At 26.6% G+C, this 16,500-nt stretch overlaps 1 protein-coding gene across 1 annotated transcript; it reads left to right on the forward strand.

Moving 5' to 3' along the window:
- Positions 1–14,608: 14,608 nt before the first annotated feature.
- Positions 14,609–15,810, forward strand: LOC125826528 (F-box/kelch-repeat protein SKIP25-like). The gene has a single exon (XM_049505881.1). It carries the CDS (start codon positions 14,609–14,611, stop codon positions 15,788–15,790), a length of 1,182 nt encoding a protein of 393 aa, XP_049361838.1. The 3' UTR covers positions 15,791–15,810.
- Positions 15,811–16,500: the final 690 nt, after the last annotated feature.

Here is a 16,500-nt window from a genome sequence, read left to right on the forward strand (position 1 = left end):
ATTAGGTAACCACTAAAGAACAAAAATATAAAGAGATATTTAGATAGAATCTATCTATATTATGTACGGATGTAATAAGAAATAGTCATTTACTCGGCAAGTTTGAGATATTCAATACAGAATCTATCTATATTGTGTACGGGTGATTTAAAAGAAAAGTATAGAGTACACAAACCTCAATAATTTGAGAATTACATTTTAATTTATATAATTTTTGTATAATATAATTTATAAAACTGTTAAAAGTTCAAATGTTTGTGTTTGTATAAATTCGTTATTTTGAATTTATACAAAACAAATAAAAAAATAACTCAATTATACAAACGTACCCGCGAATTATACAAACGAGACAGGTTAAACTGTGTAGCTACAACCCGTAAATATGCAAACTATAGCTATGGAGCATAATTAAGTTTATTATAGTGGCTATTTGCGAAAATTCCTCTTTTATTATTCATTCTAGTTGAAGTTGAAGTTTAGCCACATGTAATATAAAATTCATGATTTGAAATCAAATTGATTTGAAGTTAAAGTTTTGTTTAGATATGTAATTTAAATATTTTAAGTTGTAGTTTGTCCCATAAACATGAAAACACTACTAAAAATTGAGTCAAATTCGAGAATCGGGTTTTCAAAAATATTCATTAAAAATGCAACTCCTTGAAATTGAACGCAATACTTTCTATGACTTTAGACAATTCTACACATAACCACACATACTCTTTTTGATAAAATATTTTCATCGTTTTTATTTATACTCTTTAACTGTAATTTGACACTTTAAAAATCGATCTTATCCGTCAATTTGTGTAAACAATAAACATATAATAAAAATCAAGGGATTGTGTTTGTTTTCTTTAAACCTTGCAATATATGTGGAGAAACTTGAAAAGTGATTGGATGCAATATTCAAGGCTCGAGGTGGAAAAACATTAATAAAAGTATAAAACGACGTAAAGGTGACAGAGAAGATAAAATTGACATTTTAGAGATATTTTGGGTGAAGGCCAAAAATATCGTAAACTATTTGAAATATGTCAATTTTTCTTTTTATTACGTTTTTGGTTCAAAATATCTTCTTCAATCTTCATTATGATTTTAGCTTGAAAAATGTCATTCAACTAGCTAAAAAATATCCTGTCTACTGACGGTTGTTAAATATTATGATATTTATAATTTAACAATAACAATTATTTTTCAATTATATGAAAGTAACTATTTGTGAATTTTATATGAGGTCCAATAGCCAAGAATTCAAAATGTATTTCCTTAGTATCTACTGATATTTTTTCTACTTTAATTTTCATATGGTGTCCGGTACTTATATTGAAGCTCGATAGATATTTAACTTTGTCTTATTTTTTAAAATTATGCAAAAATTACTTATTTTGTTTTATAGGTTAGTCAAAAGAACCTTTTATAGCAACTCCGCTTTTGTTTTGTAGGTTAGTCAAAGAACCTTTGATAGTTTTTATTTCGAAAACATTTAGCAAAAATAATAATAATTAAATTTTTAAGTTGACATTATTTTACCTTTCACAAGAAAAGTGTGAATTATCTGAGGATATTTTTAGAGGGGTTATACAAGGAAATTTATCGGTAATTTAGTTTCTTGTGAATTTTCTAAGAATTTTTCAAAGCCCTAAATAAATTAATTTGAGAATATTGATTTTTCCTTTCATGAATAATATTACTTTCTCTATCCAACCATACTTGTCCACTATATTATTTGGGGATGTCCAATAATACTTGTCCACTTTATAAAATTAATGGATAATTTTACACTTAGTTCTTAAATCAATGGGTAATATTTTTCCACAAGTATCAATGTCTGAAAAACTCTTGGATCACATTTTTCTCGATTATATTCTAAATTAAAATTATAAGTATATAATTCTAGTTTTTTGCTTCAACACTCCGTTGTTTATATTTATATATTTCATCAATTGAAATCAGACCGATACAACGTCAAAAACAATATGCCACTGCTCAGTTTGATCCAATCTTGAATTAAGGAAAATTACAGCTCAATGCCTTGGCACATCTAATTTACAAAATATGTACACAGTATCTAAGTATTATAAACATTATACTAATAAATATGCATATACACATGTGAATTCTGGATGATTCTTCGAATTTGTATTTGATCCTAAATTATTGCAATGACTGTCACTATACTAAAAGAGATATTTAATTTCGTGCAATAAATTTTCAGTTAAGCGATAATATTTGTTGTCACAGATATATTCAAAGTCACTAAAGTCTTTCACAAAATTTAAATAGAGTGTAAGTTATAAATATTCATATTTATCATTGCATTGCCATTAAATAAAATACATTCACAATTAATGTGTATCTAATTGTAAAAGTATTTTTTTTTCTTAATTCTTTAATATAAAAAGTTTTTTCAATTATAAAAAGTTTGTGATTAATAGATGTAACTGTTCCTAAAATGATTTATTTGTTCAAAATCATTGAAAATTCTTAATATCATGCCTAGATTAATAATTTATGATTAATATAAGGATCACAGGAAACCAGGAATTGGATTTGTTTCAACCCTTGCCTTGAGAGAGAAGCTTTTTAGAAAGTGAACTCATATTCAGGCAAAAATTGTGGTTATTAAAATATGAAAATATGAACTTATGTCCGAAAAAAATTATTTATTATGAGGGATAAAAATTAAAGGGAAAATTGTATGAAAGAGCAAATTTTTAATTCAAATTAAATGTTATAGTCATAGTTTCTTTTATTTGTAATTCGCAGCAAACATTCCATGTTTTTTGTCATCCCATTTGTATATCGAAATATAAAAATAGACCGAACTATACAAATGCAGGACCCATTTGTATATCGAAATATACAAATGCAGGACCCATTTGTATATCGAAATATACAAATGCAGGACCCATTTGTATACCGAAATATACAAATACATGACCCATTTATATACCGAAATACACAAATGCAGGACCCATTTGTATACCAAAATATACAAATGTAGGACCCATTTGTATACCGAAATATACAAATAGACCCAAATACATATTTTTTATGTATATGTATACCGAAATATACAGATTAATAGCCATAGCAAACTTTATGTTTGCTATGGAGCGCAATTATACAAACTATAGTTATAGCATACAAATATGATTTTTATGTTTGCTAAACCTAAAATTTACTCAAATTAAATAACGGTAAAATATATGGTCAAAAGTTCAAGTGACTCATGAATAAGAGAACAACCAGACTTTGATTTGGGCCAAGTCTTGGAAAAGACAGGCAATAACATGTATCTGGCCCAAACTTAAACTAGCCCACCAACTAATCAGTCGGCCCAATCCTTTTGTGATTTTTACATCGTAAAACAATTGTAGGACTTATATATAAAAGATCGTAAAAATTACATCAATCTCACAATGTTAAAATCTAATTACATCATATTTCTATTTTATTTCAAATTACAAAAATCCTTTAAAATTATAGAATCTCGGATACATCAAAAAACCTGCGGACACATAGCTCATGAATGTATCCGAGAGAGGATAGAGATGTATGCGAGAGAGAATAAGGATGTATCCGAAAGGAGATTTTTGTAAAAAATTTAAATGATAGGAAATTTTAAAGATTATGATATCTCAAGTTGTGTATTAATGTATTTTTTAAAATATTACATGAATGTAAAACTTATGAGTTATGTTTTACTATAGAAGATGTATAGTAAATTATTTGTAAAACTTGTACTCTTGAATTAACCAAGTAAAATATACATTAAAAAAATCTAAACTTATGAGTTATGTTTAAATTATTTTTTAAGAAACTGAAATCACAAACTTGTACTAATTGAAATCTTACCTTTTAATAAGATTTACATCCAAAAACTTCAAATTAGTTGGTCAAATACCTAACTAACAAGCTAATCAAAAAATCACTTTTTCAAATTTGAATCTTATCTTTATGGAAGAAAGTCAATTCCAAGAATCAATTCAACATATTTTTAAAGAAATTTTTGAAAAAGTGGAAAATTCATACTAACAAACATAGCAAAGACAACAATTGTTTGAAATGTCAGCAAAAGAGTTTTGCTTTATGCATGCGTAAAATTATCACGTGAACATCGCCGCAGTCCGCAGAGATTCCTACGCTTGAGAAAAGCTATTCAAATAGTGAATACATAGGCATAGTACGATACGATACGAAATCGATATTAAAAATTTCGATTGGATAACAGGATTTTTAAAAATTTTAAAAGATATTAGTATATTATATTATACGAAATTAATCTAATATGATTTGATAGGCTAAAGCTTGATTTTGATTTTTTACGATGGATAAAATGATAATTACAATATGATCAGTAACTTATACATTTTCATACAATAAAGAATGACTTCAATTATTTAAAAGACGTTTCAATAATAACCTACATACATTGCCCGTTTGGCCATGCGTTATGATACCATGATATGGAATCATGATATGATATCATAATATGGAATTATGAGATGAAATTGAAATTTTGTTTGGACATACAATATGAATTTTTTTATGTTATATATATTATCATAAACATAAGAATCTCATAAGTTGTAAAACTATTAAAATAGCCCCAATTGTTTATTCTATCTTACCAAATAAGCAAAAATTTATAAAATCGCCTAATAAATTATTACAAAGTTATTTGTTCTCCACTTAAGTAACTGTTTCATTTAACTTTAATTCAATAAAAAAAATTGAACATAAATTGTAGTGTACAAGTCTTTAATATAATCCTCCCACATAGTACGGACAATTTCCTCACGTTGAACTTGCATTTCTTGATCATGTGATTGAGAAGACAAACCAACATTGTTACTTTGAGTTGTATTAAATACAGAACGGTAGAAGTAATAAATTAGGTGTTGGAGTAAATGAAGAGAACAAATTTATTACTCAACAATCGATTGGTGTGAGTTAAAGTAACTATATGTTGGTGAGAATAATAAATTTTAAAAAGTAATGATGTGATTATAAATTTCATTTACATATGAAATAAATGGTTAATATATATAAATGTGGGTTGTTTTAACAAAATATAAATTTGTTGATCAATTTTTATATTAAAAATATCTCAAATCATGATATGGAATTCTCATATCATGGTTTTTGAAGAATATGGAATCACATCTCATGATATGAAATCATGAGATGGAATCAGCATAAAATCGCATGTCCAAACGGATTACATCTCACGATTTCATATCGTGATATAGTATCGCATTGCCAAACGCCTACTTATGGGATGTTTTCCAAAAAAAGTACAAGCAATTTACTTTTTTGATCAACCACCAAAAACAATATTTCAATCAAGATAAAATAGTTGAAGTTACACCATCTAAATAATTAATTTTATATATAATTATAATACTTTGATATAGTGGTATTTACGGTAAAAAAAAATTTATAATATATAAAATTTTAATTTCAATAAAATATTATATATGCGTTCAAAAGGGAGTTTCGTCGTGGCTATGACGTGAGATAAGAACAAAAATGAAATAAATATATATAAGGAAGAATTCTTCTAGCCAGAATTTCGTCAGAATGATATTTTACCTATATTATTTTATCTTTTTTAAACACTTTTATCCTTTTAACTTTAATACCTTCTAATTTAAGATCAGTTTATTTTAAAATAAAAAAATATTATTATATAATTTTTTTACATTTCTAGTCGGCCAAATTTTCCGGTCATTTAGCATTATCATACCTTAAGAAAACGATAAAAACAGCTTTTTGCAGCTTCACACCATTGATCTGTCGTCAACTCATTTGGGTCCACTAACTTTTCTATGATTCAGACTCATCACCTAACTTTTTCTGATTACTTCTTTGTGTAATTTTGAAATAATATATAGTATTAAATACACCTATACTTAATCTCAAATTTATTACTCATTATTCCGACCTTGTCTTTGGATTTTATTGTAAAAACTTGTTTTTCTAAAAATTATTTTTGAGCTTGTCTTTCCATTTTATTATTACGTACTTGTTATTTCTTATTTGAATTATTGTATTGCATATGAGTGTTATTGTTATATATTTTCTATTATGTTTCACCATAATTGATGTTTCAGCATAATTGATTTGTTATTATATCTTTCTTCCTTTTTCTTTTTTTTCATATTTTGGTTATATTTATTTTAATTGACAGTCTATTATATGTTTTTATACGGTAATTATAAGATTATATTTATATTATTTTATACATGTTGTCAAAAAAATAATCCTTTGGACTACCCTCTCCCCTCTAGATTATTTGTCTATTTTATTGTAAAAAGAAATTTAAAAAATCCTCTTATTTGTCAATTTTAGTAAATTAAGAAATATGTTTTTTAAAATATTGCTTTTATTATTCGTAATAAATGTTCAGCTAGCTTTTAGCTTACTCATTACGATAAAAAAAGTACTACGTAACTCCTAGAAAAATATAGATATTTTGATTAAAATATTATTCATATTTTATCTATTTAATAAAATATCATAGAAAATTAAAGTAATTTAGAAAACCTCTACTACGTAACTACTAGAAGAAAGTAGATATTTTAATCAAAATATTCTTCATATTGTATCTATTTAATAATATCATAGAAAATTAAAGTAATTAAAAAAAATTCTTAAGGATATGCAATAAAGAGAAAATTTGAATTTAAAAAAATCTTTCTTGATTATGTAAATATACACAATTATGAAAATAGACACAATTAAGTAAATATACCCTTATTTTAGACAAAAATAAAAAGTCTAGGTGGATGCTTATTATGGATTGGAGTGAATATTAAGCTTAAATGTAGTAGTTAAGCTTAAATTTTTAAAATATAATTATAAATAATAATAGAATAAATTCCTAATAATATTTTTTTAAAGAAAATATCAAGTCAACAAAGATTAAGTAAAATATAAATGAAGAAAATATTCGACACCAATTTTAAATTAAAAAGAGTGTATCTCACGAACCAATCACATTTATATATTTTTATTTTTATTTTTATTTTTATTTTTATTTATATTTAAAATAATTTAATAACTTTCATATAATAAAGTTTGAGTTGAACATATGTGTGAAATCCCCCAACATTGGGCGATCACCGTCACTTTTAACGTGTTTGAATTTTGCACCACTAATATCAAATAATAATAATAATTAAAAAAAATACAAAACAATAATGATGAGTTATTTCTTTTCATTTTTTTCTTCTTATAAAATGATGAGTTAATTTTTTTTTCTATTTATAGAAGAATAGAAAGTACTAGCTTGTAAAGTGCTGACAAAGTATTTACTAGTTGTTTGTAGGTTTTTTCAAGAAGCTGTTTATAAGCAGCTACTGAAAAATTATAATCTAGTATATTCATAATATATATATTTTTTATATTTATTAATAGATAATGTGTGGCCTCAAAACCTTATTAGGTAAAATATATCTATCAATAAATATACCTTAAAAGAGTCATTTGTCTGTAGTTAATGGAGGTTTAAATTTGACTATTCTTAGTTATTAAGGTTTCGAATAAAGTTTAAATATTCCCCATGAGGTCTTTTTAGTCATCTGGTTTGATATACAATTAGTTATTTTTGGTATATAATTAGTCATTTTATACATTTCGATATAAAATGTATAAAATGTGTTTGTGTTTGTATAAAGTGAGAGAAAAGTATATATACAAATACAAATACAAATACATATATTTTCGTCATATACACTTATAATTATACAAATACAGATCTTATTCTATAAAATTACAATGTATAAATGAATTTATACAAAACTGAACAATTTATATAAAATTGAATGTATCTAGCGAATTATACAAATCAAAAGCTCCATAACAAACATAAAATTTGTTATGAAGTACAATTATGACTATAGTTATAACATACATATATGGTTTTTATTATTGTTATATGTGAAAGTTACTCAAAATAAAATATTGTATAATTTTTTAACCAAAAAAATGTTATACACAAAATAAATGTTTAATAGCAAACTAAACTATACCCATAAAATATAATTATATAAATTATACCCATAGAGCGTTATTTTGAAAAATACTTTGCTATGAAATTTTCCCGTCTTTTTATATGAATAATTTTCCCATAACCATCCACGAACCACACTTGTCAGTTGTCATCTAATTACCACAAAAGTCCAAAGAAGTTTTTGTATCAAAGTATTCCAAATATCCTTTCTGCAACTTCCTTTTTGATCTGAGCTACTAATTTATAATCACATAATAATATTCAATGATCTCATTAAGATTTTTAACTAACATTTCGAGATGTATTTTAAAATCATATTGATATAAAAAAAAGTTACAATTTATAGTACTTTTTGTATAATTTTTAAATATTTAAAATTTTATTTAAAAATATCGAATTAATGTAATCTAATTTACCTTTGAAAAATAGTCAAATTAACTCTCGAAAAGTACAACATGACAACTAAAAAGTAACACAGGGAGTAAGAAGTTTCAAGAAAAGCAAGTTTTTTTTTTTCTGATTCTAAAATGCTTAGTTAAGAAACTATTTCAATAACGTGCTTGATAATAAAGAAACTATATTCTAATAAATGTCAAAATCTACCACAGTATATAACAATATATGGATGTTAACAATTATAATAAATTAATGGTGATGATGACCAACCAAATCAAGTTAAGAAAAGGAGAATTTTGTCGTATATTTAGTTGTTTATTAGACTATCTTATTGGCAACTTACTAATGTTCCAATAAAATAATTAATTAATCTTTGATAGTTATATTAATTAACTTATGAAGATCACCAAAGGTTTCGTTTGAAGTACACTTGTAATTTGTAAGATATTATTAATTCTGGCCGTCTATACAATGACCTAATAAATATATATAAAAAAACACTATTCTTTTCTTTAAAATAAATAAATAAAATATATCTACTTATTGATCCATAAGTATACTCGAGAATGAGCTTAGGGAAGTTACACCTACCTACAATGTTAAATCTGGTTATTTAGTTCATTGGATAAGGTGTGATATTATCGTATTATATTTGAGATTAAATTTATATTTTATTTGATTAAAAATATAATTAATTGCATAATACATTTATGCTTCAAGCCCTCAAATTTAATATTATTTTATTCTACTTGAGATATGAGATAAATTAATCTAATAATTATAATTTCAAAATGATAATTCTGAAATAACTATTTACGTAAACCAAACAACCCTAATGTTTTAAGAATTATGTTTTTTTTTTCAGTATGAATTTTGTTTATAGATAAATAAATTGGATGCAATGCAACTATATATATACTCTCCATTATGCTAAAATCGAAGGAAAACAACATTGATATTATAAAATTCATGACTGCAATTTGATAAAGACGTGAAAGCAAAAGCCGATGGTGTTATAAATTGAGATAAATTGAAATATTTTATGCAATTTATTATTTTCGATAGTTAATATTACCATTTTAGTACAAAATATATTCATAGACTAATTAATATTCATAATCTAATTAGAGGAATAAAAAATGCACATTTAATTATTAATTGTTATCTCTTACTCTCTCCGTTCCTATTTATATGTCGTCCTAACTAAAAATTGATGATCCTTAATATTTGTCATTTCACAAAATCATAAATGACAATATTCTTCCTATTTTATCCTGAGAGTTATTAAACTTGAAAGTATGAATTTGACCAACACAAGAAAACTAAATGATTAATTCATGTTCATTGGTCAATTTAATTAATCAAAATTAATTAATTTATGTTCATTTATTGAAAATTGATTTCAAAAGAATACTAAATAAGGGTACAATTATAAACTTATATATTTTTTTAAGAAATGTAAATCTAAAATAATAACATATAAATGGTAACGGATGGAGTATCTCACCAATCAACGATTCCATTAAAGAGAGGAAGAATATTTAGCACGGCGTACCTAAAAGGCTATTTTTATAAGCCACACACAATTATTTTCTCTTTCTCCCTCTCCACTTAATTAATTCTCGTGAGGTATGGATCATAATTTGAATTTTCATTGTGTATGATCCATAAAAAAAAAGAATCTTTTTATTTTCTTATAAAGCATTCTCAATATTCAAAATTAAAGATTTTGAACAATGGTTAATTGGACAATCACGTTCATCCCACCATATTTTGAATGTTCATGTTATTGAAGTTATTATATATACCATTTTTATTATTAAGGGAATTATTTGGTAGAGTTATACACATATTAGTAATGTAGGATTAATTATGAGTGATTTATATTTTATTTTAAGCATGAATTATTTATTCATATAGTAATTATACTTGCATTAATTTTCAACCTTCTATCATACATAAAATAATACATAAATTTCTTCATCACTTAAACATATATTAATTATGCAGATTTCTTAATCGTCAACCAAATCCCATATATATAGAGAGAGAGAGAATAACTTACTTCCTATTTACAAACCAAACGTCATATAAGGACCTATTTGGGTGAGCTTATAAAAAGCAATTTATAAGTTAAAACTTAAAAGTCATAAGTCATTTGAATTTTGATTTATTTTAAAATTATTTTAGCCTAAAAGAAAGTATTTTATAACTTTTTCAAATACCTCGAAATTTTAAGAAGTGCTTAAAAGTAAAAAAAAACACACATAAAATATATACTATTTCTTACCAAATAATGATGTGTTAGATTGATAAATATTCCTTCATTCTTAATAATAAAAAATTGAATTCAAGTACTGTAAATATAAAATTATTTTTAGTTTTATCTTCCAAGCTAGAGTTTTCTTGTGTAAATTTAAATTAATCGAACTTTAAAAAAATGAGATCAAACCTCAAGAAAAAAAACAAAAATAATAATTATAGACCACCTTTTCTCATTTATGATTGTTTTTTTCTCTTTCCCCTATACATACCAAATGGGCCAATTGGGCACTCCCCTAAGATCCTGGCTCTACCATCCATTTATTATTGTCTTCCTTCTCATCCATTGTATCCATCCATTTATTATTGTCTTCCTTCTCTCTCTCATTACCTTTTCATACACCCAAGTGCCAACACACATTTATTGCAAAACTCCAAATCTACCTTTTTCCATTCTTATGTTCAACTTACCTTCTTGCCCTTCATTTTGTTTAATTTTCTTTTGAGACGGAAAGTAGAATGTAGAGATCTCGTAGAATGTACATAGATCTTATTACTCTTATTTTAAGAATGTAAAAATATATTTTGAAACGCAGTTGATTCGAGTGTATTAAGTCCAAATAAAAGAAGAAGAACATGTTGAAGAAAGCATAACAATTCATAAGAAAATAGTGTAACGTCTACAAGAAAGAAGGAAAATAGAATTATAATCAAAATACAAGTCTCTTTCTATTTTGATGATCTTAATATCAACAAGACTATACGTTAAAAGATATTTTAATATATTTACATATTTTTAATTTAATACCACGAGATTTTATTTTATTTTTACTTTCTTGAAGAAACTTATCTACTTGCCTTCTCATTTTACATAGTTGGACAGAGTTAGGCAAGCTGTGTGACTTATTTTATTTATTATTGTACATAAAAAAACGAAGAGTTTAGTTTAATAAATTTTGTTGACTTCTCATTCCGTGAAGTCCTTTTAAAAAAAAAAAAATTAAACTAAAACAGTTAGATTTACGTCTCTGTTAATATTTATTGGCTTAATTAATATCAATTTGAAATGTGACAATAAAAGCCAAAGAAGAAATTAGGGAACCTAACCTTACGTATCTCTCCCCAATTTTTGGGAATCTATAAATGAAGAACTATAGTCTATAATTTCACACTAATTACATTATTAATGATAGTAGGGGTACGCATAAGATCAATTTGTCAATCTTGAATTAATGGTTTGTGTTGTGGATTATTGAACTTAAATTCAACTTGGTTATAATTGTTCTTAAAGTTAAGATCGGAGGTATCTTTTTCTGTGTTTCTTTACCTTGTTATACTTTAACGATCTACAATGAATTTTTTAAAATTTACACTCTTATTAGATGTCAATCTAATATAAGTCAATTTGACATTGAATTGGTAATTTGAAATAATTGAGTATAGTAAAAGCAATTATGTTTGTTATTCTACCTATGCTTTAATGCCTATATCAAGGCAAAATTGGACTGATTCTTCAATCTTGATTTTAGTTTTTCCATTTCGATCTAACTTTGAATAATTATCTCTACATAGATCGACACTAGAATTGATTAAAAGCTTTATGGACAAAAGTGAAATGGAATAAAACTTTGAAGGATAAAATAACAAATTTCTAAATATTCTCAAAAAACATAAATGTTTGGTATGGAGGAATTCTTTTTCCAAAAAATATTTTTCAATTTTCTAAAGATTTGATTGGTCAAATATTTTTTTAAATATTTTCTTTAAGAAAATAAATTCCTTGAAATGAGAAAAATGACTTCCTTAATTGAATAGAAAAAAAAAACAAATTAAATAAACAACACTATAAATTTATTATCTCTTCTCCATATCCTAACTCCCACCACACCAAAACCCTCATTTTTCATCACATCCTATTTCATAGTATTTTATTATATATATATACTAGACATCAGGGCCCATTTGTTTTAATTTATGTGACAAAGACAAAATTAAAGAGTTAATCAAACTTTAATATTAATTTAAAATAGTTTAAATTCTAAATTATTGTTAACTATGGTAAAATTTTTTTTATGTCTTTTAACATTTTAAATTGCTAATTATTGTTGTATGATTTGTAATGTCTTTTACGCAATTTTGAAATAATAAAGGTTATTTCTTTTTTCTCAATTTATGTGGTACTAATAAAATTTCGAGAGTCAATCAATTTTTTTTGTCTTTAAAATATTCTATTGTAAATTATTGTACTTTCTAAGTAATTTTCAAATGATATATATTATTTCATTTGTCCAATTTATGTGTCACCGATAAAATTTGAAGAGTTAATAAGATCTTTTACATATTTTTATATCTTTTGAATATTTAAGTAAATAATTATTGTGATTTATAATATTTTATACAATTATTTTTAAAAAATTTAAACAACAAACAAAACGAATTCATCATAGGAAAATTACCAAAGCATCCTTGAATACATCAATAATGGGTCCCACTTTTTGTTTAAAAAAATATGCAATATTGGGAGGATATTTTTGTCCAAAGTGAAAATAGAATAAGTATAAAGCATTAAAGTCTTTTAAAATTTTAAATTGTTAATTCTTATTGTATGATTTGTAATACTTTTACGCCATTTTCAAATAATAGAGGTCATTTCTTCTTTCTCAATTTATGTAGTACTAATTTTTTTTTGAGATTCACTCAATTTTTTTTGTCTTTGAAATATTTATAGTTGTTAATTACTGTAATTTATAGTACTTTCTAAGAAATTTTCAAATAATATATATTATTTCATTTGTCCCAATTTATGTGTCACCGGTAAAATTTGAAGAGTCAATCAGATCTTTTATATATTTTTATATCTTTTAAATATTTAAGTAATTAATTATCGTGATTCATAATCTTTTATACAATTATTTAGTATAGTAAAATAAATTTAAAAGAAACAAACAAAACGAATTCATCATAGGAAATTACCAAAGCATCCTTCAATACATCAATAATGGGTCCAACTTTTTGTTTTTAAGAAATTGCACATTCGAAGGATATTTTTGTCCAAAGTGGAAATATTGTGTAAAAAATGTGTATTTATTGTGATTTTGAATGTTTTGTGGGGTAATAGGGCGCACGCAAAGTTTAGGTGTTTTTTTGAAAATCTGGGACAACTTCAAGTATCACTTAATGTTTTTTCTCAAAATCTAAGTTACTTTCATAAACTATGTGTCAGATCAAAATCAGATTAACAAATTCAAAAGGAATGAGTAATAAATAGCTCATATAATGACATATTTATTATTTAATTAAATAATAAATATGTAACTAAAAATCTTGTTAGCTTTTGGTTGAAAGCTAACAAAATAATTACAATGATAGTTGCATTGTGACTTATTATGTATATATATATATATCGAACATTAGGAAATAAGTAAGGTATAACACACCAATACTAATGGAAACTTCTTTAATTAGAAGAAAAAAAAGAAAGGATAAATTGGGTAATTTGCATACATTTCTAACTCCTATCCAACTTTTGCCTTTTATATCTCATCCTTTTTTTTTCTCTCTCTCTCTTTTTAGTTGTGGTTGTAGATATACTTTCCCTTGAATGACAACATAACTTTTTGACCATTAAAGTAATGATGTAAACTCCAAACATTTTGGTTTAAAAGCATATAATATATAAATATATTTATTAATTTAGTTTTAATTGATTGTATAAATAAATATTTAAATTTTTATAAAAATAAATAAATAAATAGATATGTATTTTATATAACGTGCTATGGTAAATTTAAATGATATCTTATATGTATTATAGCATATAAAATACGCGTGTTTATTTATTCAATTTTCTGACGGTATTCAACTTTCCCTTTGCTATTTTAAGGCCACTATTGTACCTCACACACGGCTTGACATTTTTCCTCTCAAATGAACGACTCCGCCACCATCACTGTCGCAGCCGCAGATACAGCAGCCGGAGCTGCTGTAAAACGCCGGAAAAAACTTCATCAACATCATCAGTATGAGTCCTTGATTCCTGGACTTCCTGATGATATAGCTCAGATTTGTCTTTCTCATGTTCAACCTTCAATTCTTTACTCCGTTTGTCAATCATGGCGTCGGCTTGTTTATTCTCCTTCGTTTCCCCCCTTTTTATCCATATATTCTCTACTGAAGCCATCTAAATCTGAGGAGAACTCCGTTCAGTTCGCGAATTTCGATCCGATTTCAGCAAAATGGAATTTACTTCCTCCGCCTCCACTTAATCCACCTCTCCGTCTCCTTCTCCGTCACCGTTCGTTCATCTCCCGACACCTTCCGATTCAATCGGTAAGCGTTTCCGGCAATTTTATACTCCTCGCCGCGACGACTGACCCTTTGCTCCCGGCCTTATCTCGTCCTCTTGTTTTCAACCCGCTCACTTGTCAATGGACCTCCGGTCCCCGGTTCGAAACTCCGAGACGATGGTGCGTTGCCGGCGCGTCGCAGGGCGTGGTGTTTGTTGCGAGTGGGATTGGGTCAAGCTATAACCCAGAGGTAGCTCGATCAGTTGAAAAGTGGGACCTGAAAAGTAACTGCACAAAGTACAGCTGTAACCATCACGATAGAAACAAGGTCTGGAAATGGGAGAAAATGAGTGGTCTCAAGGATGGGAAGTTCAGTAGGGAAGCGATTGAAGCAGTAGGCTGGAGAGGGAAGCTCTGTATGGTAAACGTGAAAGGCGATGCGGCGAAAGAAGGAATAATCTACGACGTTGGAAGTGACACGTGGCAGGAGATGCCGGAGGGGATGTTGGTTGGATGGAGAGGTCCGGTGGCGGCGATGGAGGAGGAAGTTATTTATACGGTGGATGAATCGAAAGGAGCATTGAGAAAGTATGATCCAGGAACTGATAGTTGGATTATGATTTTGGAAAATGAGATGCTTAAAGGTGCACAACATATGGCTGCTGCCGGCGGTAGAGTTTGCGTGGTTTGTGGCGGCGGTGATGGGATAGCGGTGGTGGATGTGACGGCTGAGCCGCCGAGTTTGGTGGTGGTGGAAACTCCGGTGGGGTTTCAGGTTTTGGACGTACATATTTTGCCAAGGATGAATCAATTGGATTCTTAATCAAAAGATGAATATTGAATAATAGTGTATTATTTCCAATTTTTTAGGTATATTTGGGATTATATATTTTTTGAAACGTTTTCACTTTATCATACTTTCTCACACGTTAAGGAGTGTACTGTTTTCTATATTAACAATGGCATTTTCACTTATCATATTTCTCCATATAGTGTTTCTGAATAATTCAAGTTCTTGGATACGTTCTGTAATTCGTCGCACACAATATTGTCTGCAAATAACATACATCAAAAATATCATTCTGCGTTTTATATTGCCATTTTTTTGCCCATCTATAATCAAGTGTAAACGAGCATGATCGAAATATTGATGTGAAATCGTAGTATCATTAAAAAAAATGATTTTGTATCTTGTATATATGTTGTCACTCTAGTAATTGCTTCTTCGTATATACAAATGGTATTATAAGTGATTTTGCTTACTCTCTAATTTGGAGTTGAGCGTATAGACATCATGAATGACAAAATCTTTTTTCTCTTTTTCCTATTTTTGCCTACCGTTGGTTTTAATTGGTAGGGGTTTCGTTTTAAAAACTAACAAGTCAGAATTCACCAACTAGAGTTATAGTGGAGTGATACGTATTCTTTTATCCTTAACCAAATGTCTCGAGTTTGAATCTTTTGTATATGGAGTCTTCTTTGTTAGAAGCATTTTATCCACTTTCCCGCACGAATCTGAATTTAATCGAATTT

The sequence above is a fragment of the Solanum verrucosum genome, unplaced genomic scaffold (genome assembly GCF_900185275.1).
Source record: "Solanum verrucosum unplaced genomic scaffold, falcon-dt-bn FXZP01000060.1, whole genome shotgun sequence".
Classification (NCBI taxonomy): domain Eukaryota; kingdom Viridiplantae; phylum Streptophyta; class Magnoliopsida; order Solanales; family Solanaceae; genus Solanum; species Solanum verrucosum.